General features: G+C 41.2%; 2 protein-coding genes across 2 annotated transcripts in view; one reads left to right on the top strand and one right to left on the bottom strand.

The window, feature by feature from the left end:
• The first annotated feature begins 1,792 nt into the window (after positions 1–1,792).
• ppp1r3db (protein phosphatase 1, regulatory subunit 3Db) lies at positions 1,793–3,036 on the top strand. The gene is made up of 2 exons (XM_080025390.1): positions 1,793–1,905; positions 2,063–3,036. The coding sequence occupies exon 2, from the start codon at positions 2,070–2,072 to the stop codon at positions 2,985–2,987; it is 918 nt and encodes a 305-aa protein (XP_079881516.1). The 5' UTR covers positions 1,793–1,905; positions 2,063–2,069; the 3' UTR covers positions 2,988–3,036.
• Positions 3,037–7,530: 4,494 nt separating this feature from the next.
• phactr3b (phosphatase and actin regulator 3b) overlaps positions 7,531–24,827 on the bottom strand; it is a gene marked incomplete at its 5' end in the record, with an annotated part of 58,806 nt that continues 41,509 nt past the window's right edge. The window contains 5 exons of the mRNA XM_080026649.1: positions 7,531–7,640; positions 8,080–8,156; positions 9,009–9,149; positions 9,491–9,552; positions 11,840–11,895. Coding sequence (XP_079882775.1) covers positions 7,625–7,640; positions 8,080–8,156; positions 9,009–9,149; positions 9,491–9,552; positions 11,840–11,895 — 352 coding nt within the window. The 3' untranslated portion in view covers positions 7,531–7,624. The remainder of the gene's footprint in view (positions 7,641–8,079; positions 8,157–9,008; positions 9,150–9,490; positions 9,553–11,839; positions 11,896–24,827) is intronic.

Consider the following 24,827-nt stretch of genomic DNA (forward strand, 5'->3'; position numbering starts at 1 on the left):
CCTTCTCATTCTCTTCAGGACAACTACATCTGCTGTGATTCATGTCTGGTCTGCACATCTGCCAACTCTTTGTGACCATGCTATAACCAAACTGCTGCCAACTAGAAGAGCTCATTACTGTTTGTCTTTCAATCTGTCATCTTGCCGTGTGCTCTTTTATTTACTTTCACAGTCACTCATATGCTCGATATGTAAAAGACAAACGTTTTATTGTTTCTGCAGTACAATTGATCAGTTTTAGGATTATTACTTAACCAAATTGTATGTATACATTCACAATGCTTAGAATTGATCTCCTTTCAAAGGGTAATTTAGATGGTTTTCTGATTTATTCACTCAATTCCTTCAAAGGTGTTATCATATGGTCATCAATGGACATCTTGTCTATTGATGACCACTTGATAACACCATTGTTTTAATGAATCTTTTTCATTTGAGACTTTTCAAATTCAGATTGACTCCATTCTAGTCATTTAGAATCTATAGTCACTGTAGTGTCCAACAATGTAAAATGATGAACATGTATTTAAGTTACTAATTTATGAATAATTAAAATATTCACAAGTACATGATTTATTACTTTTTTTTTTACCAACAGATGGCACAATTACGCCTCAATGTCGTACAAAACAGAAATCTGCCCTTTCATTTTGGAAAATACATTATGTCAACAGATGGACAGGAGAAGTTATATTACACCACCTAAATACTACAGGTATACTTTCTGTAATTGAATTCAAAAAGTGAAAGTCACATTTATTCTAGATTCATTGGATATAAAGTGATATATTTCAGGCATTTTCTTCTGTAAGATTTGGCACCTGCCCACTGTGCCAAAACCACCAATAACTGGTTAGCTGACGATGGAATTACTGTGCTTGATCGGCCAGACAACTCTCCTGACCTGAACCCCAAAGAAAATCTATGAGGTATTGTCAAAAGGAAGATGAGACACACCAGACCCAACAATACAGACAAGATGAAGGCCACTATCAAAGCAAACTGGGCTTCATAACACCTCAGCAGTGCCACAGGCTGATCGTTACCATGCCATGCTGCATTAATGCAATAATTCATGCAAAATAAGATCCCAGACCAAGTATCGAGTGGATGAATGAACATACTTTTCAAAAGGTCGACATCTCTGTATTGAAATATTTTTTCTGACTGGCTATTTGGAAGGTTCTAATATTTTGAGATGTTGGATTATTGATGAGCTGTGAGCTGTAATTTGCAAAACTATGGAATATATGGAACTTTCACTTTTAAATTACAGAAAAAAATTAGCTTTTCCATGACATTCTAATGATATGAGATGCACCTGTATATTATCATAGTTTTTATTATATCTACTTCTATAGATTTTAAATACAATTCAAATACTTGGATTTAAAAGAGTCTGTGCAAAGGTAGTAATCATATTTGTTATTTTCTTTCAGGATAAGAAGGGTTTATTAAAGGGGTGTTTCATGTCAGTAACCGAAAATAAACAAGAAAAGGCTTCTTCAGAGAACAGAGAGACAGCCCACAAACTATAAATATTCACCCAACACCCCCCAGCCCCAGTAAAGGTCTCATATTATATGTCAAGGGCTGAGCTCAAAGGTTGGTCCACAGTTTGTTCTCTGGATTTAGTCTCTGTTGGAGCCGCTGACGCTGTGTTAGACATGATGTTTTGTTTATTAAGTTTTCATCCTACATCCTCTGTTGTCTGTTGCTTGCAATAGCTTCTGAGCTTTTTGTTTTAGATATGATGTGTGGTCTCCTGGGGAGTATTACTGACATTTGCTGGCAGACTCAGGCTCTTGACTGTCATCTAGTCGCAGTTGGGTTTGTAGGAACTTGGCAGTGAACAAGATCAATGCAAAAAGCAACACGAGGACACAAGAAGTCTCTGCAGTAAAGGTTTGGTCCTTCTTGAAAATGTCTAACTTTGTATAGTTTTAGATTTTAAGCATTTGACTGATGGTCTTGCTAAAAGAAATTACAGTTTTGTAACAGGATACTTGCATATTCACAAATTAAATGATTAGGTCATGCATTGATTGTTTTTTTTCTTAAGGTGCGTGATGAACATGGCCTGGGCTTGCAAGGACTGGCAGCAGAGAGGGTCTGGTGAGAAGAGTGGGACCCAACCTCAGTTCAACAGTGGCTCCACCACTAGAAACACCACTATCCGTCTTCGTGACCTTTACGATCCCAAGCCTCAACCTCCAAAAGCCCCAGTTCGGATACGCCCTCCAGGCCCAAGGGCTCCCTCGGTTCAGGAACTCAATTTGAAGCCCAACTTGCCCAACGATGTTCCTCCCAAGGCGATCATTAGGAAACGAGCTAAATCTCTTCCTTCCATGGCAGAGAGGAAAAAGGAACTTAGGAGCTTGCAGGTACGCTTTGTGGACTCATTGGGCATTGAGTTAGAGGAGGTAAAGGTCTTCAAAGTTCAAGAGCAGCCCCTGGTCCCCCAACATGTTATGTTCAGGCTACTCATGAGCTCCGAACTGGCTTTCGGGAAGTCGTTGGAGATGTCTTTGCCTTACTTCAAGCCTTGTTTCCCTGAGAATCTGGGAGCTCAGCCTGACTTCCTGAAGCATGTCTGCGCTCAGAGCGTTTGTCTGGAGAAGGTCCTGTGTTCAGAGCAGGGGATCACAGGCACAATACAAGTACTCAACTTAGCATACGAGAAAGACGTCACAGTGCACTACTCCTTCACCAACTGGAGAACACAATCGACAACCGCAGCAACCTGGGTATCAAGCGGGCACCATGGGGAGTGCCAAGACCCAGAAACAGATGTCTTCAGATTTCGTCTGCCGGTCCCACCCTTCATATTGCAGCCGGGAGCCATTTTAGAATTTGCCATTTGCTACCACGTCAAAGGATCGAATTATTGGGACAACAACAATGGACACAATTACAAACTGTCATGCCACAGCTACAAGGTGACTGTGCCAAGGGAGTGTGAGGACAGCCTGCTGCACTTTACCTGATTGTCCAGGGGCTGGAAACACAATACTATGCAGTAACTAGTAGCTACAGTATGTTTCCCTTCACTTATCAATGGCAGTTGTGGATCTAATTAGAACAATGTTTAGGTACTTTGCCAAATACTGTATTTGACTTAATTTTGCAGGTAAATATTGAACTTTGCTACATTTAGGTGAATGCTGTAGTTACCTTTCAGTTTTAAATGAAGAATATATGATCAGATTACAGATATGTATATATATTGAAAACACTAGAAATACCACAATGGTAAAAGACTTGGGAAAAATTGGAGGAGAGTAATACTTTAGTTTAAAGGTGTAATAAATAGTTAGTAAATACTGCTTCCTTTGGAGATTTTTTAGGATCTAAATGGTTTGTAAAATGTGTCATAAAAAGGACGTTGTAGAATTTGAGATATTCAATTCTATAAGTTATCAATTTAAATGTTGCTTGGAATTACTGTAAATATTGAACTTCCACAAAGTTGGGACTTAAAAAAAGGTGAAGACTTCCTTCAGTATGGGTCAAGCTGTCCAAAGACACATGATCCTACATTTCCCATCTATATTCTTCCCATATTCTGGTTCAAGTCATAGATTGCTGTGTTCCTGCTGAGCTTTTATTTTGATTAAATCCCTGCTTACAAATGAAAGTGCACGCTTTGCACTTTAGCAAAGTCTGGTGGTGACCCAATGTAAATGACAGTGAACACTTGACACAGAATTTCAATATAAAAAAAGGCCGAAAATCCATATTGTTTTTATGTGTCAAACTTAACAATGTGTTGGTAACCTGAACAGCTGTTGTGTGTTGTTTACTTTCTGCTATGATCAACCTCACTCTCCTGGGGCTGGGTTGGGTTTTGGGGGAGGATTACAGGCAGCAGTGTTAGCCCGCCTATGTTTACAGGATGACCTTTCACCAAAAAGATTCCTCTTGCTATGACAGGGCCAGATTTACTGAGAGATTTCTGGCTGGCTGTAAACGCTTGGCTCATGGGAGGACATTTTTTCCATCTGGATTGCTCACTGACCCTGCATGGCATGCTTTAAACATGATAGCAGCTATCTGAACAGCCAAAACAACATTACTGAGCATGTGGAGCCCTCTCAACGTGATCAATCAGTCAGAGAAACCTAAAATAAAGTTCTTAAAATAAAATAAAATCTAAGAAGTATTTCTTCTGATTCTATTAATGATACGTTCAGCTATAATTGCAATAGAGGTACATACAGTACTTTCGATTAAGATCCTCCAGGAACAAATGTTTGATTAAAATTGTTAAATCAGATTGAAATGTATGGTGTATTAAACAGTCCACAGTTTTGGGCTTTGGGCTATCTTGTCGTGATTGGAATTCCCATGATTTTTTATAGAACCAACATTGTTGATGGAAGTGCTACTCTGCAGCTACACTGTACACTCATCATCCACCTACTCTGGGAATGAAACATTACTATTGTGTGCATAATTTGAAGCAGACGTTGCAGTTATGGGACACTAGATGGCACCATAGCTCAAATCTTAGACCTAACCTATTCCATTTGAAACACCGTAAATGTCAGGAGCATGTTTGATTTTTGTTTGTGGTGGAAGAAGTATTAAGATCCTACATGTGCAATTTGAAACCTTATAAATTGTAAATATGATTTTTTTCCCCTTAAGCTTTTCTGAATTCACTACTGAATGATAAAAAGGTGTATGAAACCCTTAAAGGGACATTAACCTCCATCATTAAAAGGGTTTACCCTCATAATCCTATCCCTGACTCCTGAGAGCGTATACGCTGGTCCTCCACTGGCCTTTAAAATCTTGTGTAATCAATTAATTTACAGGTAAGATTAACCATTCTGTAACATGAAATGAAAGGTTTATTGTGTTTATTGTATATAATCTGGCCAGTGCTGCCTGGGTTTCATCGCTAATCGACAGGTGGCTCGTTGGTTTGAATCTTCTTCACATCAGTCTTGGCTGTTGTGCCAGTGTGTCGTAGAGGCAAAACATCCATGATGCCTTGCAGCGCTGTGCCATTATTTGGGGCTGTCATCTTATCCCTATTGCCAGTAGTAATATAATATAATAAGCCACCATATTAGGAGCCAACATGATGCTCAATGGTGACGTTTGCTCCGGGGTTTGGGAAATATAAAAACCCGAAGCAACATCAGGGCTCCAATCATTAAAACACCATTATGGTTTGTGTAGTCGTGATGAGAATAGCCGTGTAATATTTGTTCTTTGTTAGTGTTAGGCGTACGATTGATTCCCTCGTATGAATATTTGATCAACAGTTCCTTAAGGTAGAAGGTAATGTGTAGAGCTAATGTATGGTTCAAAAATAACTCCGCGGATGCTAAAAGCGTAACAATGACGTTGTGTAGCCTAATTGCTCATCACTGGAAAATAAGGGAAAAAATGGTCCAAAAATATGTAGTGGCCTATAACGAGAATCCTATTTTTGACCCAGAAAGTCATCATCATCATCACGCTTACAGTTGGCTAAAGACTGTGGAACATATGTTAACTGTGTGCATGATTTACCCTTGGCCTTCATCCATTTGAAGGGACACCCGGAAGTCAGGGGTATTCCCTTAGTTCATCCCACACAGCTCCACAGGTTACCAGGGCATGCTCTGGACCGGACGCTAAGGCCACCACACTACAGTTTGTAGCTGCTTGTTGTCATTGCTCCAGACAGCGAGTGGTCCTTGGAGCACTGTACAATTAAAACCGGAGCTGCCATCTGTCGCTCATCTAGCGCCAATACGTAGACTAGGTAGCGACTCACGTGACATGCATGTTGACGTCAGAAAAAGATGATAAAAAAAAAATCGCACTTCCAATAAGAATGCAGCGATGTAAGCATACCAAGGTAACTTCTACTTCATTTTTTTTTCAAATTAAATATCAGGTAAAAAGGGTGTTTACGTTCTGTAAGAGGTTTTTTCAATGACCTCAAATGCACCTACAGTAGCATTTGAATGCGTTTGTCGTCTGGGGATAACGAGCTCAGGGTCTCAGCAAGTGTGGCGCCACATCAGACATCAGTTAAGTAAGTGAGTCCGACACAATGGCTTGTTTGTCTCATTCCCATTCATTCAAAAAGGAACCTGACGCAGCAGCACAGACGGTTATTCAATAAACAACTGGTAAATTGGACAAATGCAGTCAGGTGGACTGGTTTCCATGAGGCGATTGAACCTAACTAACCTGCTTAACGCCATACAAATGATGCATGCGCCTCATTGGTTAGAAAATAATACATGGCACGATGAGAGGAGGAAGGTCACTGCCTGTGTTTGTAAACTAATTGCAGCTTGATCTGATCAATGTACATTTTATTATCTGCATACTGAGGTACCGACATGTTGAGATAAGTATGAAGGGATTTACAACCCATTTATGATGTGTATTTATCAGCCATTCCTCACCCTTACTCTGACCTTTGTGAGAGAAACGACTCTTCCAAATCACGTTTAAAATGACCACACATTTCTGGTATGCTGTTATATTAAAGCTACATTGCGTAACTTTTTCACATCAAATGAGACAAGACAAAACAGAGCTTGTTACAAATTGAAAACCTGTATTGTGCAGACAATAAATAGTGCTTACAAAGGGTTTTTTTCTCTGTCTTTTAACACAGACAAGGTTTCTTCAAGGTTTACACTGTTGATATGAAACGCATCATCAACTGAATCGGTGAGACTCATGCCTCGTTTCCACCGAGCGGAGCGGCTCAGAGCGGGACAGCTCGCTTATGGTAGATCTGACGAGCATTTCCACCGCCGACCCTATCCTTTAGGTAGGCGGGGTTTATGACCCTATCCTTTAGGTAGGCGGGGTTTAGGCTGTGGGACACAGAGTAGCCCACTGATTCATTTAATGAAGAGGAAACAGACCACACAATAAACAGAGTGCTGCGCCGACATTTTTCACTAGACACAAGACTCTCTTCACTCCTGCCGAGGTGACTACACACAGCGGTTTAATGCGGAAATGATTATTTCGTCCAATCAACGAACGGTAGTGTGTAGCTCCACCTTTTTCGGCACCCTTTCAGACGGTTTGGTACCCCAACGGAGGAGTACTGAAGCAGCTCAGAGCAGCTCAGCTCCCCTATTTCAGGACCCTACCCAACTTTTGGCAATGGAAACGCCAATATAAGCGGACTGAGCCGCACCGAACTGAGCTGCTCTGCTCGGTGAAAACAAGGCATAAGACATCGTGTGACTTCTGATACTGGAGTGGGACTGGTCGTCTCGGTCACATGCACCCCTTCCCCCACACACACACACACATGTGGCATTAGAAAAAAAGTCTTTCAAAAAAAGTCCGTTTATCAAAATATTTGTCTCTGCTCGTCTATGGCTAGAAGCACGCCATGACCTCGTTTGTTCCCCCCGCTCCTCCGAACAAGGTGAAGTGAGGGTTAAGATCATGTTCCTCTGGGCAGAAGTGGAGCTTTCCTGCATGTGTCCCAGCTCTGGATTTCTAGAGACATAGCCTCCAAGGTTCACTGGAGCAGAAATACCAGGAAGACCCACTGACTGTGGGCAAGGGCGGCTGGAAGACTCCATAGCAAAAGCCTTCACTGACTTAACCAGATATCAGCAACTCTTCACAGAAGAAACCATTGCTAAGGCCGGTGGAACCTGCAAAGAGGGAGGAAAAAGGAGGAGGAAAAATTGAGTGTGGGCTAAAATATTCACACATTAGGACTAGGGGTTGCATCAATCAAGAGTCATATTATTAGCCCGACGCACAGAGCTCTCAAAAAGCAGCCAATTGGACTATGCATCAGCAGCAAAACCTCTGGCTATTTCAGGGTTTTTTTCTTCACACATTATTGGACGTGGACAAATCTAAATACGTTCTAGACATTCATTATAGTGGTGAGGTGGCGGAAAAAAGGATGCAGCTCTCATATCTCAAGATGCCTATTTGGCAACTAAAGTTAATCCCCGGTCTGCACTGATGTGAGACATGTTGGATAATGCATTTTTTGAGTCTTTGCACAATGTCACAATGACCCTGTAACGCGGAGCAGACAATAAGGGCAAAAGAAGAAGGTAATAGGCTCCCCAAACTCACCGCGTCAAATGCTTGCTCGACGTGTGGACTTCCATCTCGTTGCTTTTGAACTCGTTCAGCTCCTTCCGTATCGCCGCCTGGGGAACAGGAGCAACAGAGAGTGAGCCCAAGGTGTGTCCTTTGAAATACATTGATGCAGTCCATGGAGAAGCAACTGCTGTTCAGGTGCAGATTATGCAATTTAACTCGGTTTAGTGTCAAGGAAAAGCGATCATGATTTAAGCCTTTTTAGAGCCACAATCACAGAAGGAGGATCTATAGTATAAGAGATGTCTAACATGAAAGAGAGGGGGTTTCTGCAAGGTCTTCATAAGCCTTTCATGCCACATAGAATGAAATGTAATACCTGTACAATCTGTCAAAATAGTCTCACTTTTAGTTCATGAGTGCAGCATGTCTCCATACAGTCATTTGGACTTTTGTAAATGTACTTTCTTATAATTTTAAAATGTTTTAGTTATATAAATATTTTCTGCCTTTATGGGATAGAACAGACAGTTAATATGGGGAAAGAGTGGAGGTGTGTTGCAACAAAAGGTGGCCGGTTGGCACCTGTGACACAGACACAGACACAGGCGTATTACCGCACACGCTGACAGGATCATTTAATCAAAAACTTGCATTATCATAACATACACCTCTGGAAAAAATTAAGAGACCACTCCAAATGTTCAGTGTCTCTCGTTTTACTATTTATATGCATATGTTTGAGTAGAATGAACATTTTGGTTTTATAATATAAACCACTGACAAACTCTCTACCAAATTCCAATACATTTTTTGTCATTAAAAGCATTTTCAATGAGTTATGTAGAGATTGAAAGAAAATCCAGACTGGTCTCTTAATTTTTTCCGGGGCTGTACAGTATGTAAAAGGACAGTGATCTGTCCTAAAAACAAAAGGGAATACATTTTTTTTTTGAAGCTACCTTGTCGGAAGCGGACAGGCGGGTCCAGGGCTTGTCCGCCCGCCTGTCGTAGTCCTGAGCTTTGGCCACTTCCACATAGTCACTGAAACGAATGAGGATCTTCCTGTCCCGCAGCTCGTCAACTGTCGGCCGCTGGTTCAACTGAGAAAAAAAATTAAGATAAGAGCGTCAGTGATGGCGCTCAGCTATTCCCATTAGGATTAAATAATAATAACAACAACAACAACAACAACAATAATAATAATAATAATAATAATAATAATAATATCTTTATTTATATAGCACCTTTAAAAACAATGGTTTACAGATTAATAGGTGCTAGGGTAAAAAGACATTGAGGAAGAGAATAAAAATAATAAATAGACGGCATCACATAAAAGCAAGTCTATAAAAATGTGTTTTAGGAAGTGATTTAAAAGAGGTTACTGATTCAGCCAGCCTTAAATGAAGCAAAGCAAACCAGATGACTTGCAGCCGCCTACCTTTCTGTTGAGCCGCTGTTTGATCTCCCTCCTCTCCTCCTGTTCTGTCTGGTCATTTCTTTCTGTTGAGACAAAAAAAAGACAAATATTATAACCAAAAAACCCAAAGTAAATCATTGAATTACACCGACTGTATTGGATAGATGGAAATCTATTTCATTTGAAATGTAAGAAATATTTAGGCCTGTTTAAGATGCCTGGCTCATGACATCGCATAGCCTACCGAGTGTCAAGTTAATACAGCCACATACTGTTTACTCCATGGGACTGGGCAGTGTATATGGTCTGTGATTAACAGAGCTAATATGTCTGATCCTTCTCTGGATCAATACTTCTAGGTAAGCCAGAGGACAGGCCCTTGTAGACTTCCAACTCTTGATCAGTGCAGAAAGATCATTAGGTGTTACTACCCCTGCGTTCCAATCAATGTCACTGTCTGAGTGTATTTCTCTCATTTCACAAAAGCAGTACGACAGGAACACATTTGACAATTACTTTTAAGCAAATGGGCAAAAATGTTCTCTCTTAGCAAAGGCATAGTATATAGTGTATATTGGTGTTCCAAAAAAAAATAAGTATGTGTGTGTGTGCGTGTGTGTGTGTGTGTGTGTGTCTGTGCGTCTATATGTGTATCCAAACACAGACACTGAAATTCACAAAGATAAAAACAGCTCAATGTTGACATTCATCCTGTTCGTATACCTTGACATTTTTGATATTACTATATTACAGATGTTTGGTGAATTGTAACATTATAGGATGTGGATGGGACACATTTTACTTTTATTGTTATAAGCTTTATAGGCCATAAGTAAGGATACAATTCATTAAACATCTGGAAAATCATTCAAATAAATAGGTTTCTATCATCTATTGGCAGCAGGGTCAACAAGTGTGGTTTTAATTTAAGTCTGTGTGCCATATGATTGCTTCTAATGGGTGGCAAATTTAAATCTTAAACAGCAAAACAAATTAAAATACATTCAAATCAATATTATTGCTAAATCTCTACCACACTCTATAATCCCCCTCATTTATTTTTTCATTAAAAAAATTAGTGCCATCATGTAAATAAACTGGCATTTAAAGGGTTAAAATCCTTCAAATAAAGATGAATATGGTTTGTATGGTGATGACTGAAGTTGAAAAAGAAAGTTATGAAGAAAAAACATGGAGAAAAATACAATCATTGTATTTGTATATACATATCAATTCTCAATGTAAGTAAAATGCCCTTAGGAGGCTATTAAGGTTAAGGATGTTAAAAGGCATTTAGATTGTGGCTAGGAGGTGAGCTTGGGTCATTGGACATGTCCTGGTTGTGTTTAGCTGTTACACATGTTGAAGTGCAGCAGGGAGAGCTAAGGGGGGCAGTGATGAAAACAGACAGCTGGCCCAGAGCTCACAGGTGGCCCGTCTTTAACTAGGAGAGACACAGTTCACTACAAATGCAGGACTTCATTCCTTATGCGGCTGTTTTAGAATAGTACTGGATGGTCAGGAGTCAGGGAAGCATGGTTAGCTTCACAGTTTCAAATGTTACCATTTTGACAACTGCGTCATAAAGCTACTCTTCTGAATGAAACAGTGTCATCGCCAAACAAAACGGGAGATTAAGGGATTATAAGGATTGAAATAAGTTAAAATCCCCATTTAAAATAACAAGATGCAAGAACATACAGGAACCCCAATCAGTATCTGTCAGTATAGAGACATGTTCCCAATGGAATATTACATTGATTTTGGGGCTTGTTGTCAGGGTGTGTCGTTTGCTGTACACTACTAATTCAAACATTAGAAGCATTTGAATATTTTTCTTGAGAAAAATTGTAAAATATAATACAGTCAAATAAATAAGAGGGCTGCAACAAATGATTCATCTCCCAATCGTTTTCTCAATGTATTCTTAAAAACATGACTCAAAATATGAATTGTCTATTAAAGTATGTGTCACACACTCATTTCTTAACACAATAGTTATTTCAGCTGTAGGAAAAAACGTTTTTGAAATTTCCACTTTGCCCAGACTGGTTTAATGCTATTATATATTAAAACGGAGGTCTAGCCTAAATAAAGGCAATGTGAACTATAACGCCAGGATGATTATAGGAATCACATTCCTAATATTGTTACTGTTCTTTAACTATAACATCAATTAAACATAGGCATACCTTTTTTATAGTAAGTTTATCTTAATATCTGCTAAGCACTGAACGAAATGAAAACTGTCCTGTTATTTATTTATTTATTTATTTTTTCGGATATTAATGCATTCTCACCTAGCTTTGGCGATAAAAAAATAAAATAAATAATAATAAAAATAAAACTATCGATGGTTGCTCTACTCACGCTTTAAGATGTTCCGACTCTCCAGCTCCTCCGGTGCCGGCCTCTGGCTCAGTCTCCTGCGAAAAAACACCAGAATTACGTTCTGGACCATCTTCCCTCCGTCACTGCCGGGGGTTCCCTTCCCTAAACCCCTCCTTGTGGCACACAGTCCTTTTCACCACTAGCCTTCTACTAGCAGCACTTATGATCACTGAGCGTGCAATGCGCAGCGCCAAGATCCGCACATCCAGAAAGCAAACACCGCGTCCGGCCTCGACTCCAAAACACCGCGGCTCTCTTCGCTATTAGAACATTTATTAAGTCTCCACATCGGGGGGAAAAAAAGCCAGGCTGCGCGTTGGATAGCACGCGTCAGAGCCAACACAGTGAAGAAAGGGAGACGTTCCCTGAAAGAAAAAGCTTGCTATGGAGATTAAGTTTGGTAAGTGAACAGTGTTGGTTGTAGTCCCTGCGGAGGTGTGGAGGATGCTGCGCTCTGAGCTATACCCTCTCTGTGACTGTGAGTGAGCCGTGCTGCACAGCCCTTCTTACCACATGCATAATACTAATGTGAAGGGGCGGGACTGAGGAGGAGATTCCCCATGCACACGAACACACACACACACACACACACACAGGCACGGGCACACACCTACAGTACACACAGGCACACGCTGCACCCATGGGAGCTGACTGTCCTCACACAGTCCTATCACAGCCTTAACAAACATACACCAGTGTTGTAGAAAAAATAACCCCATCTGAATTCTGAACTGACTTTTTTTCCATTCGATCACACCGCATGAGAAAATGCAAAGTGTAGTTTATGACACACAGATGTATGTATGAAGATATTTTTTTTTACCAGAAAATAAATACAATATGTGCTTCACTGAACTATGGATGGTGAAAAAGGCCCACCACAATTTCAATGTCTTTAAATTGCTTTCTTTGTCTGCTAAGGCGAGACAATGCAGGTGAAAAGGGTTACATTTCTAACTTAAAGATATCATCATTTCACATTGAAAATATTACAACTTAGAAATGTTAAATATTTCAATTTGGCAATAACTAATTATGAATAAATGACATAACAAGAATGTGGATTGAGATGGCATGAAAGCAAGCGGACACACTGTGATACTAGCACGTGCAGTTATGCGTTCATTACGAAGCCCACACGTTTAACGAGATCGGGTGGCGGTGTCACTTCTCAGCATTCTGCATCAACTGAATTTCAGGATTCCTCTCACATGGCTTTCAAAGACAAATAAATCCCCACCCCCGCCCCCATCCCCATCCCAACACACACTCCCTGCCACACACACACACACACAGCTGTTGAGGGACTTCACTGGATTCCAGAGAGGAAACTCATATTACCTCATGGAAAACGGATTGAACTCAATATTTTGATTTGATTGGAAAATGTACCTCGCAAGTTGACCATGGTGGGATAATATGAGCCGAGCGAAATAATGCTCAACCCAGGACACTCAACTATTGTGCCAAATGAAAGGCAAAATGACTGATCAGAAAAATACATAACTAGCTTTGACTAGTTACATTAGCTTTGCTGCGCTTTCCCTTACTCGTGAGGATGTTCTCATGACGTGTGTGTGCGCTACAATGGATAAATCGATCACGACTCACTGGAGTAAAAAAGGTGGGAGCTTGTAATATAATCTATACTACTTTTATGATCCACCAGACAAAAAGGGTAACTTGGGACCACAATGTAATCCCTCTCTCACTGTTGGCAGATGAAACTATGATTCACACCAGCAGAGACAGCAGTGTAGGTCTATAGCAGACCAGCACCAACAGAACATGTGATTGAGAGCAGCACAGCACATGAAGTATTTTAGAAAAATATTACTGTTCCGTAAAATAACGGCAAAGGACTGTAATTTAACAGACTGCCTTGTATATTAACAGTTGTTGTGTTGTTTTTATGAATAACAGGTTAATGCCGTTGAAATCCTGCTGCAAATTTACAGCAATTGTTTACAGGAGCATGTGCAGTAGCTGACAGACCAGCAGTTGTTGGTTTGATTAACCCACTTCTCATTGGATTAACATGCACGTTTATAGTTGATCTGATTTGTCTTCTAATCACGTATTATGGACAAGAATGAATCATGTAATGAACAAGAACACGATTGATTCATGTCATCTCAGCATATTCCTAGTTAGTTCATCAAACACATGCCCTAGTTCATTTTGTTGAGCACAGCACAGCACAGCACGGCACAGCACAGCACGGCACGGCACGGCACGGCAAAGCACAGCACAGCACAGCGGCTTTAAGTGCTCAATGGAAAGGGAAAATTACATTTATCCATGGGTACACGGTGTCTTCTGCTTCGGAGCAAGACAACCTTTTCCTCTCCATCCTCCAACACGACTGCGGTAGACAGACAGTTTTTTTGAAGGCTGGGTTCACTCAAGAGCGTCCTGGTACCATCTTTAAATTGTCAAAATGATTCCCTTGAAGTACTTAGTCAAATTTTCAGTCCATTTTGCAGGTTGTAGTATGAATGTCTACTATCATTAGCCTCATAGCATAATTGCCTAAATCATATTTACTCTACTCTACTTTTACTCTATACAGTATCTACTCTATTCTACATCTACTCTACATCTACTTTACCCTACTCTATTACCATTAAAATATGACTTAGGCTAACGAAAAGTAGATGTAGATTAGAGTAGATGTAGAATAGAGTAGATGTAAAGTAAAAGTATAGAGTAGAGTAAATATGATTTAGGCAATTATCCTATGAGGCTAACGCTATGCTGCCCTGTCTTTTAGGAGAATGAAAGGTATGAGACTGCACTTGGTAATTGGGGACAGGGCTTCTGACACGGCCTACTAGTCAGTGGTCATAAACTCCACAGGTCTGTTGCAGGAGGTGATATCTCTGGTCTCCTGCATAATACTCAGATGTTGGTGCCCTGGACATACGTACATGTCCTCGGCAAGAAGGATCGTGAGTGACCCATCACACCCCCGGGCTACGGCCACTTCCAACCCCCCCCCCGCCAGGCAGGAGATACAGGTCCCTAGGGAGCCGGACGAAACAGGCTGAGGAACCGCTTTCTACCCCTGGGCAATCCGACTCCTAAATGCTTGACATTCCCCCGCCCCGACTGGACACGTGCAATCCTCTACCTTCCTGTTTTTAAAGAGACACTAAAATGTGTGTTCTTTTGTGTTTTATAAGTGGCTGTGTGAGTCATTTGAATATCTATATTTTTTTTTTACATTTTCATATTTATTATTTTATTGTTGCCTATTGCTGCGGTCTGTTTTTGCACTGTTTTACCTATGTTGCACTGTGGGTGTAGCCTGGTGCTACCAGACCATCGTACTTCATTTAATTTGTACAGAAGGTCTGGAACTGCTCTATTTGGCAAACGTTCACTCACTTGGAGGCGGGTTTCTGTGTCTGGATCAGCCAACCAATCGCATTACGTTTGGTTGTGACGTATGTCATGAGCCGGCTTCTGACGGTACGTTCCAGTTGTACTGGTAACTCGGAAATTTCCGACTTCACTACATATTGTATTCTATGGATCTACCGGTACCTGGCAATGGTAACTTGCTAGAAGCTAACGTTTAATTATTTGGATGAGAAAGGTTGTAAGCGTCCATACTTTCCCGAGCAGATGCACTGGAACACAGACAGGTCGGAACTTGGAACTACCAAGTCGGATATTTTCGAGTTCCGAGTATAAAGGAACGCAGCATTCAACTGAAACTGAAGCGCGACTTTGACGTCATTGTTCTCAGCCACTCGCTCTGTTCGCTGATTGGACAATCAGAAATCTGTTCGAGCAGGATCCCACTAATACGCCCCAGCCCCAGACTGACTACTGAAGGGAAAATGAAATATGGGCGGAAGTAGGTAGGCGGGGGGAGCCAGGCTACTGTGGGTGGTGAGCGCCACACCAATTTCGTTGTACAATGCACAATGACAATAAAGGCTGAAATAATATGAAATCTACACCATGAGGCGCAGAATTGTCCAACACAAACGGGATTCTTAGAAATACAAAGGGGGCTTTCATCTTTTAAACTTACCATTTTCAAAGCACAATACCTGAATATGGTTCTGAAGACTCCATATTTAATTTTAGCTGACAGAAAATCATTTATTCAGTATTTGACCAGTTTAGGTCAGATTCGGACCAAAGGCAAAATTAATGGAACGCCTTTTCAAAGCTGTACATTTTTTTCCATGGGCCCGCACCAATAAGAGGGTGGATGGCACCTACAGCGCTGATCTAAAATAAGCTTTCTGTCACTGTGAAAGCTTCAGCTGTGACTGGGACCACTGAGGCTTTCATAACACAGGAGCACAGACATGGCTGTACTGGAAGCTGAGGGGAGTCGATGTGCTTAATGGAGCAGAGCTATAGTAGGATGTGTGGTCTGCAGCGGAAAAACATTTCAGGTCAATAGCCTTTGCCTCAGTTCTCACAAAGGAATAAAATCTCCCGCAGCCACTTCAATCCCCAAAAATATACATTAGATTTGTTTTACATTAGGAAACTTTAAAAGGTGGACTAATTCTGGAGAACGCTTGTTGTCAAAATCACTTGTCTTCGATAATCAGTGAATATCTCCTCAGGATCCGCTACCTCAGACACCTCAGGTCCGTACTGTGTCTGCACCGTAAAAATAAATCTGGTGTTAATACACAGCCTAGGCTCTGTAAACTGGTATGTAAACAAGGGGGCCCACCGTATCTAGCAACATGCCCCTTTTACAGAGCATAAGCTGTGTATTATCACTGAATTGTTTTTCAGCGCACACAATACGTACAGGTATCGGACAGATATTCACTGCGTTTGACAGAAAGTGATTTTGACAACAATAACCGCTGACTCCACCTTTAAGTGCTGGGGATTTCACACAAAAACAAATCCAAAACACCATAAAGGTAAGACTGAGTCACCCCTGTTTTATTTTGCCAAACAATACTATTGGGCCTTTAGTCACAGCCTGCTGCACAGTTCACACTTCACAAGTGCTCACACCCACTCTTTTTGTTCAGAGGTAAAAGTTCCTCGTTTGTTGGAGGACGCACCAGCATGTCAAAGCAATGAGCCGCCTGTAAGAGCAGGGGCTGATGGGAATGTCAGCCCATGTGAAGAGTGCGGGAGCATGGGTATGAGTCAGGCGCCACGGGCCGGGCTGGCCTGCCTGGCCTGCCTGCTACTGCCCACTGAGGTGTGTCCTAATGCCTCGCTCCTTCCCCTCACTGACACAGCCCGAGGACAGCAGTGCCACGCTCCGATGTGGAGTCTGAGTGAGACCAGGAAGGCACGTGGAGCAGGGGGGCGGGGGCAGTTTGGGGGTAGCTGCCAGGAATCATTGAAGGAACCATCTTCAATCCTACCAAAGGCTCTGCATGTTCTGTATGGAACTTGGTTGTGGTTCAGGACTTTCAGGACTCCTTTAAGTGTTGACCTGGATCAATCCAACTGTTGCTAAGTCACAATTAATATATTTATCAGTGATTCATGAGAACCGGGACAAAAGGCCGTCTTCCATATGCAACTGCTATTATGTTTAAAACTAAACATATTTAAAATTGTAGATGTTATTAGGGATTAAGAATAGAATGTCTGGAGCACAATTATCTCCTTAAATTAAATTGTATCATTATGTCAAATATATGACACTTGTTATCTTCTCACGACGTCCAAAACAGTGTGTCCTCAGAGAAGGTTTCAATCTTTCATATGCAATAAAACCTTTTAAAAATGTACTTTAATGATTAAAGAGAGCTTTTTTTAATCATAAACAACTCTAAATAATCTCTCATATCAATAAAAACAGTTTTTCTACAACACATTCATGTTTTATAAGGATGCTAAGTGGTGGGACCACTTTACTATAAGTCAACACCGTCAGACATTTTATTGTAAAATGTAATAAAATCAGGCGGAATAAGGGGCAGCTGTCAGTTTGAAGGACCTCTTGTCAAATTCTACCTCTGCAGAGTACATTAGAGTCAGACAGGCTCTGATAAATGTTGTAGTTTTAGAATATTTTACATTCCGAATCCTGAAAGTCCTGTGTCACAACCATGATATGTCAACACCGATTTACAATTTCTGATCAAATTTTTGATAATTTTATTTTCCTGAAGTAGTTCATATTAGCACCTAACATCAACAGAAAAACCAAATGGCTACTAAATACATTCCATTTGTTATGTTTCAGAAACATTAAATATGTCAACACCGACAGGAAATCTGACGGAGTTGACATCTGACGGTGGTGATAGGCCAATGACGGTAAAAAAAACAAAAGCTGTGAGGTTGTGTCAAGGCTCAGCTCAGTAGCTTAGTATATGTTGGATACATACATGTAATTTAATGTGCTGAAACATAGGGATTGTATTTTTTAACATTGTACCCTGTTTTGTCCCACTTCTCAAGAATCACTGATATACGTTAGTACATCAGCCGAGAGCCAGGCTCGCTGTGCTATTGATGATAGATGAATTGGACCAATTCAAAGGCTGGGACATGAAACCCAAGAATCAATTATGTATCTAGCCAGTTGTTTGTGGCAAAGGCTTTGCCCTTTAGCACAGGTCCACAGATTAAGTGGGGGAACATGTCTGGCTCAGAGCAACCCGCTGGTGGCACAGTGTGGAGCAGGCATGGCCCCCCTATGATATAGGTTAGTGTAAGCCATAACCTTTAATGCTTTAGAAACTTCAGGTGGTTCTGTTAGCTAAAGAACGTATCCATTATGATTTTTGAATGTACTGTATGTTCCTATGAATAAACCAGACGAAGGGTCTGCAGCCATGCTGGAGGCTACATTCAGGCAAGGCAGTGCTTTGGGGTAAACATGCTCACAATGGAAATGCTAACATTCTGATGTTGCAAATATGACGTTTGCTGTTTTTACCATCATAGTTTAGAATTTCTGCATGCCAACATTAGCTATTTATTAATAAAAATTAATACAAAATGGAAATTTGACTGATGACAATAGCGACACTAGATCCAAAAGCAATCGACTGACTGGCGGATCGACCGACTGGCGGACAGACCAACGAAGCAAAACTGCTACACCTAAAAATCTGGGTCTGACCTGAGTGTGGTCTATCTATCTATCTATCTATCTATCTATCTATCTATCTATCTATCTATCTATCTATCTATCTATCTATCTATCTATTTATCTATCTTTAAAGCAAGAAACGTCTGTCTGTGTGTCTGTGGCTCGCATATCTCTCTGAGTTTTAGTCTGAACGGCATGAGCTTCCGGATATTGCTTGCGCACAGCACAAAGGTGTGCATCCTTCATTGTGAAGTTTTTAGAAGTACGTGCGCACACTGAAGGCCACACAGTGAGCGCGGTGCATGAAGTAATCTCCGAATAAACCCCGCCTCCCTCTGACGAGCGGGACACACGCAGCAGACCGACACAGCCTTTGTTACTTCCTCAGCAACTCCTCTTCTGCTACACCTGTCCGCATTAGTGGTAAGCAAAGTGCACTTTATGTTATTTTCACTGTAATAATACAGCACGGTCTCGGATGCTTCCACAATAAAAAGGTAAACCGAAAGGCCGCGCGCGCCCGAGTCCCACACACACAGCTGACTGCTACTGACACGTTAAAGTTAATATCCGTTTAAAATGTAAATTGAAAGCCCAAGCGCACCCACGCGCACACACACAAGTCCCCCCCCTCCCCCCCACACAGCTGACTGCAAGCTTAAGCGCGCCCGCACGCGCACAAGTCCCGCGCACACACACACACACAACCACACAGCTGACTGCAAGCCCAAGCGCGCCCATAAGTCCCATACACACACACACAAGTCCCATACACACACACACACACAGCTGACTGCTACTGACACGTTAACGTTAATTGACAGTTATCCAAACTCGGTCTTATCGTTCAAATACCTAACAGTAATGGTAATGGGGTTGACAATGTTGTCATGGCGTGCAGCATAGACTCCTTTTATACACAGTGCAGCCATTTACTATATAGGCAACTGATTGTAAGTTTGAGTGCATTGTGCAGTATGGATGGCAGTTTGCAGGGTACCATAATATCAGATTTTATAGGTAACACCTGTACAGCTCGATTCTTCTTTAGGCTTCAACACTTAATTAATATACACATTTTGTGTTTCATTTCACTTAACAAAACACATGGAATTAGTTTGTGGTTATCTTTACACAATACACTAAGGAATGTTGCCCTACTCTATAGCCAACTTCAATAAAGTAGGTTACTGATAATAACCTTGAACAGTGTAAAATTAGCCATCACTGATAGCAGCCAAATGTACTGTCTCTGTTTCTTTGTTTACCTGCTTCCTACGGGCACTGCACTAGTCCTTTCAAAACAAACTAACTGTCCTAAACCAGCATTGATTTCCTACTGAAATGGATATCCATTAAACTATAAACCTGATGTGACCTATTTAAAACCCTATTTTGGATTGCATAATGTACAGTCAACTGGTATGCCAGAATCAATGCTGGAAATGGAAAATGACCAGGCTTGGTAAACAAACAACCCTTCTATATCTGTTTATTTTCAGCCTGGCCTGAGAATTGAGCAGTGGGTGACAAGCAAACACAATTAGCCACGTACGGAACGGGTCACCCTCTCTGATCACTGTCGATTTAACCCTTATTTGGCAAGAACATTTGAAAAAACTACTGGTGTTCAGTGAGTGAGTGGGTGCAGAGGCTTCGAGACTTCTGACATTTCAATTAGAGGGTGCTCAAAGCCATTGTATAGTGATAATTACTGCACGTCGGACAGGGATGATCTATGGTGGTGACAACATGTAATTTGAGGATTTCGCTTCACACCATATATGTGTATAGGCTTTGTCATCTGGTGCGTACGTCTCTCCAACTGCTTCACAATATCTGCCAACTCTAGGCCTGTCATTGGCTTGATGCCCCGGCTGCTATGCTGCTCGCTTTAAAATACAAAAATAGGAACCGGAGAGGCACATCCTGAGGGTAGAGTTCCCTGTGTAAAGACAAAAACTACACAATGCCTTCATCTTTTTAAACACTAAGCTGACCACAGCCATGTTCTCTCACAGAACGTTTTCAACACAAGCATCCAACAATATTAAACACTGCTGCAGTTGCACATCTTGCAAACTGAGCTACCTAGGACAACTAAGCATAATCTGAGATCTCAGTCAGTTGCTCTGCATGTAATCGGCAAATAAACTTTTCAGGGATCCCACTACTGATAACCAATCAGAAGAGAGAACGCTACAAACCGGCACCCGTCAAACTGCCGGTGCATGCGCAGAGCGACAGATGGGTGAATGTTTATGCGCCTACAATGGCGGAGCAGTTCAAAATTCTTCCCAATGTCTGTTTTTATCATGTTTTATCACACTTATGGATCTGAGATGATGCTAGATAACTCGCTGCTTGAGGACCGCAGTGCATTAATGTGGTGAAGTGGGGACGAGGGAGGGGACTGCTAACTGCAGTAACTGATAGGAAGTTAGCTAAAAGAACCATTTCATTTACAGCACCTTTAAGGAACATGTATTTGCCCATTGGTGGCTGTACTGCATCAATTACGCACTGTATCCTCTTTAATTAAATCAATGTAATGCTCCAAGTAGGCCAAGTCCTTGCTGTACCAGACATGGCTGTGCCTGTGCTCTTCACTGTGCTGAGAGATGAACACTCAAAGACATTTCCCCATTTTGTGAAAGCGATTGCTCCAGTAGCTGAGCTTGCTTGACAGAGGAGAGAGGGGAAAAAAAACAGTAGGGAATCCCCGAGCAGAGCATGCATTCATATTTCATATCAGGTGAAAGGGATTATGAGACTGAAAATATGCTCTGCAGTGTTCACAAGGAAAAGAGCAGCCGGCTGGCTTTCTGACAGCCTTGGTTGCCTGGAGATTGCTATTGTATTAAATGCGGTTCATAGAAATATACCCTGCGTTCCAATACCCATACTTCCCTACTATTTAGTATGCCAGAAAAAGATTTAGGATGTCCCAATACATGATGCAGGTCAATTGTAGTATGCTGAAAATACATACCCACTAACTCCAATAGCATTTTGGAGTATTCGTCTTTATTCTTGAATTTTCTTCGACATAATGACAAAAAAACATCCTTATCTGATTTTGTGATTTGGAACGCAGGGATGGTTCTGAAAGAAAGTGAATCAAATGGGATTAAAGAGTTTGCCCCAATGACACATGAGGAGGCAGTGCTTTAGAAGTCAGTGAAATGATAAAACAGCCTCAACCTTATTTAGTTATGATATTTCTTTATTGCCTTCTATGAGCACTGAAAAAAGTATATTATTGGTTCAGACTCCCAAGAGGAAATAAGATGGACTCATTTCTTAATGCTTCGTATTGCTGTCTAGCAGTCAGCTGTCGTGAGGTCGGTGCAATACTTAAGAGTTATTTATAGCACTCATGAACAGCAGCTGTGGTTAGTTGCCACCGTCTTGCTTCACGTAGTGAGTGGCAATGTCAGCAGAAATTGGTCTATGTGCCACAAATATCCAATTATTGGGTCCTCCGTGGCCCAGCCGACTGTGTTCCATACTGATTAGGCTTCTGTCTTCATCACTATCAGGACCGTGCGTGCCCTCCTTCCTCTTGAAATTCTCTTGCTCCCTACCATTGGTCAGTCACTATCCGACATGTAATACTCCAGACATGCCGACTGGAGTTTTAGTTATACTGATATTTCATTGTGGCAGAAATAGTCTTATTAGTCAAGTAACACTTAAATGAACATGGCCAAATATTTCTTATACTGTAGCTGTATATCTATCTATCTATCTATCTATCTATCTATCTATCTATCTATCTATCTATCTATCACATTTAAGCAATGACATGATTCCAAATCATGAATTCTCAAACATTATTCCACACTTATTATACCATGCTTTATCTTGAGACTAAACTTAGAAGGTCGGACAAGCTGAGCTGGTTAAAGCCCTTTCACAAACACAACAGACCAAGCCAACATGGCTGGGTTCAACTAGCCCTCCCACATCAAAAGCTATTAGTCTGTACAGTCCAAACTGTTGCTTGTTGTGGGGCTAGGTAACACTGTTAGCTTCATCTCTGTTAAAAGAGAATTCCTCAGAACTTACACAAGTCTGTTCATGGTTCAGATACTGCATTAAAAAAAAGTTGTATAAGGCATTTTGTGTTGCCAGAGGGATAAATGACACTTCATTTGGGGCTCTCTTCCTTCTCACTCCCACGCACATTGGATTGTGAACTCTTAACCAAGAACTCTCACCACAAACTTTCGTTTCGTGCCCCTGGTAACCCTTCAGGAAAAACAATATATTCATTCATAGTCAGCCTGCACATCAAAATGCCTTAAATGTACATCCAGCTGATTGCATATTGCACACATTGTAAAAATTGTTCATTACATTGCACATTTCAATTTAATTTATCTACTTTTTACTTTCTATTCTATACATACTGTTTTTATTTTGTACCCTTTTTGCACTATTTAGTATTTAGAATGCATTTAATGTAAATATTGTTTATCTTATTCTACTTTATTGTATTATTAGTATTGTTCCTATTGCACCTTACTTATGCCTGCATATTTTTAAGAATTGACAATAAAGTTTGACTTGACTTATCTTGTAACCTTCATGGAAAATTGACTTGATTTATTCCTGACATGAACCATTTAAAGTTGCACCTCACATTTAAGTAACGACCTGCCTATCTGTAAGTGTGCTATGTGGCTCATAATATTGGTTGCATTTTGTCTCGTCACCCTGCTGTTGTCAACAGGTTTCAGTCTAAACATCGTACAATGGTTGCTTGGCTTTGCTCTTTTCAACTTGAATTGAGCCAATGAGACCATCGATATCACCAAGATATGTCACTTTAACATACTGTAGTAAACATCTGCTTATCCTTATATCGCTCACTCTCTTTCTCCAGCGTCTGCTGCGTTGTCATCTTGACAGGGACGTCACACGACAGGTAAAAAGTAACAAACAATGGATTCAAAAACTCTGACAGTTTGCCCCTAAGTCAACAGACACACGGTCATTGCTCTCTCACGACTTCAGAGTATCAGGTAGACTGCAGCAACATCTATGTGGTGTTATACAGGAAGGTCTTCACAATGCTATCTGCACAAAAGCATGGAACAGAGGACAAATATACAGATGGAGTACACTGCAGCAAACTGAGTCCAGCTCTCCAGCAGAGCCACAGGGGGAGAAGGGGATGGCTCAATCAGAGGGGGACCGGGGGCGAGAACAAAATGCAGTCTCTCCATAATAGGGGAGCAGGGGGAAGGAGAAAGGGCAAGCTTTGTTTTGTGACGTTGATCATGGCTGCTAGTACTGCAGCATTCTGCCAATGGGAGCTATATTTAGAAACAGAGGGTTCCCTTCTCTGCTATCCCGGGCCGGCCCACTGCTCTGCATTCTGCTGCAGAGTGCTGCTCTTAAGTAATAGGGATCGATGCAACATTCCAGTGTGGATATATAGATATTTGGATGTGGTGCTTCACAGAACAAATGGAACTGCACTATGATGTGTTATGAGTATTACATCAGCCACCATAGGCTAATGCTAAAGAGGGGCTTTTAAAATATGTTCCTGATTTCACATTTTCTTTACAGAAATTCCACGCGGGCGTTTCATTAACGCATGTAAGAAAGACAGATGAGGAAAATACATTGAGGAAAAAAAGAAGAGAAAAGAAGGAATTTTTAAACGTATTATCTGCATGTTATCTATTGTCTATCAGTGCATCTGTGTCACAGGCAAGCCCCAACCACAGCGAGTTCTACCAGCATCCAACGCGGAAGTGACACAAATTGCATGAATAATTAGGGGCGCGGCTTCTTGAGTGACAGCTAGCCGCCGGCTGGCCCTCACTTCTCCTCGGAGGTATACGCCAGCTAGATGGGCATATCTCCCTCCTGCAAACGTCACATCAAGGAGGCGGAGTC

This window comes from Ammodytes marinus (assembly GCF_949987685.1).
Source record: "Ammodytes marinus genome assembly, chromosome: 4".
Lineage (NCBI taxonomy): Eukaryota > Metazoa > Chordata > Actinopteri > Uranoscopiformes > Ammodytidae > Ammodytes > Ammodytes marinus.

What these genes read in the sequence shown, in the direction of transcription:
- ppp1r3db (XM_080025390.1), top strand. Translation starts at nt 2,070, where the DNA reads ATGAACATGGCCTGGGCTTGCAAGGACTGGCAGCAGAGAGGGTCTGGT.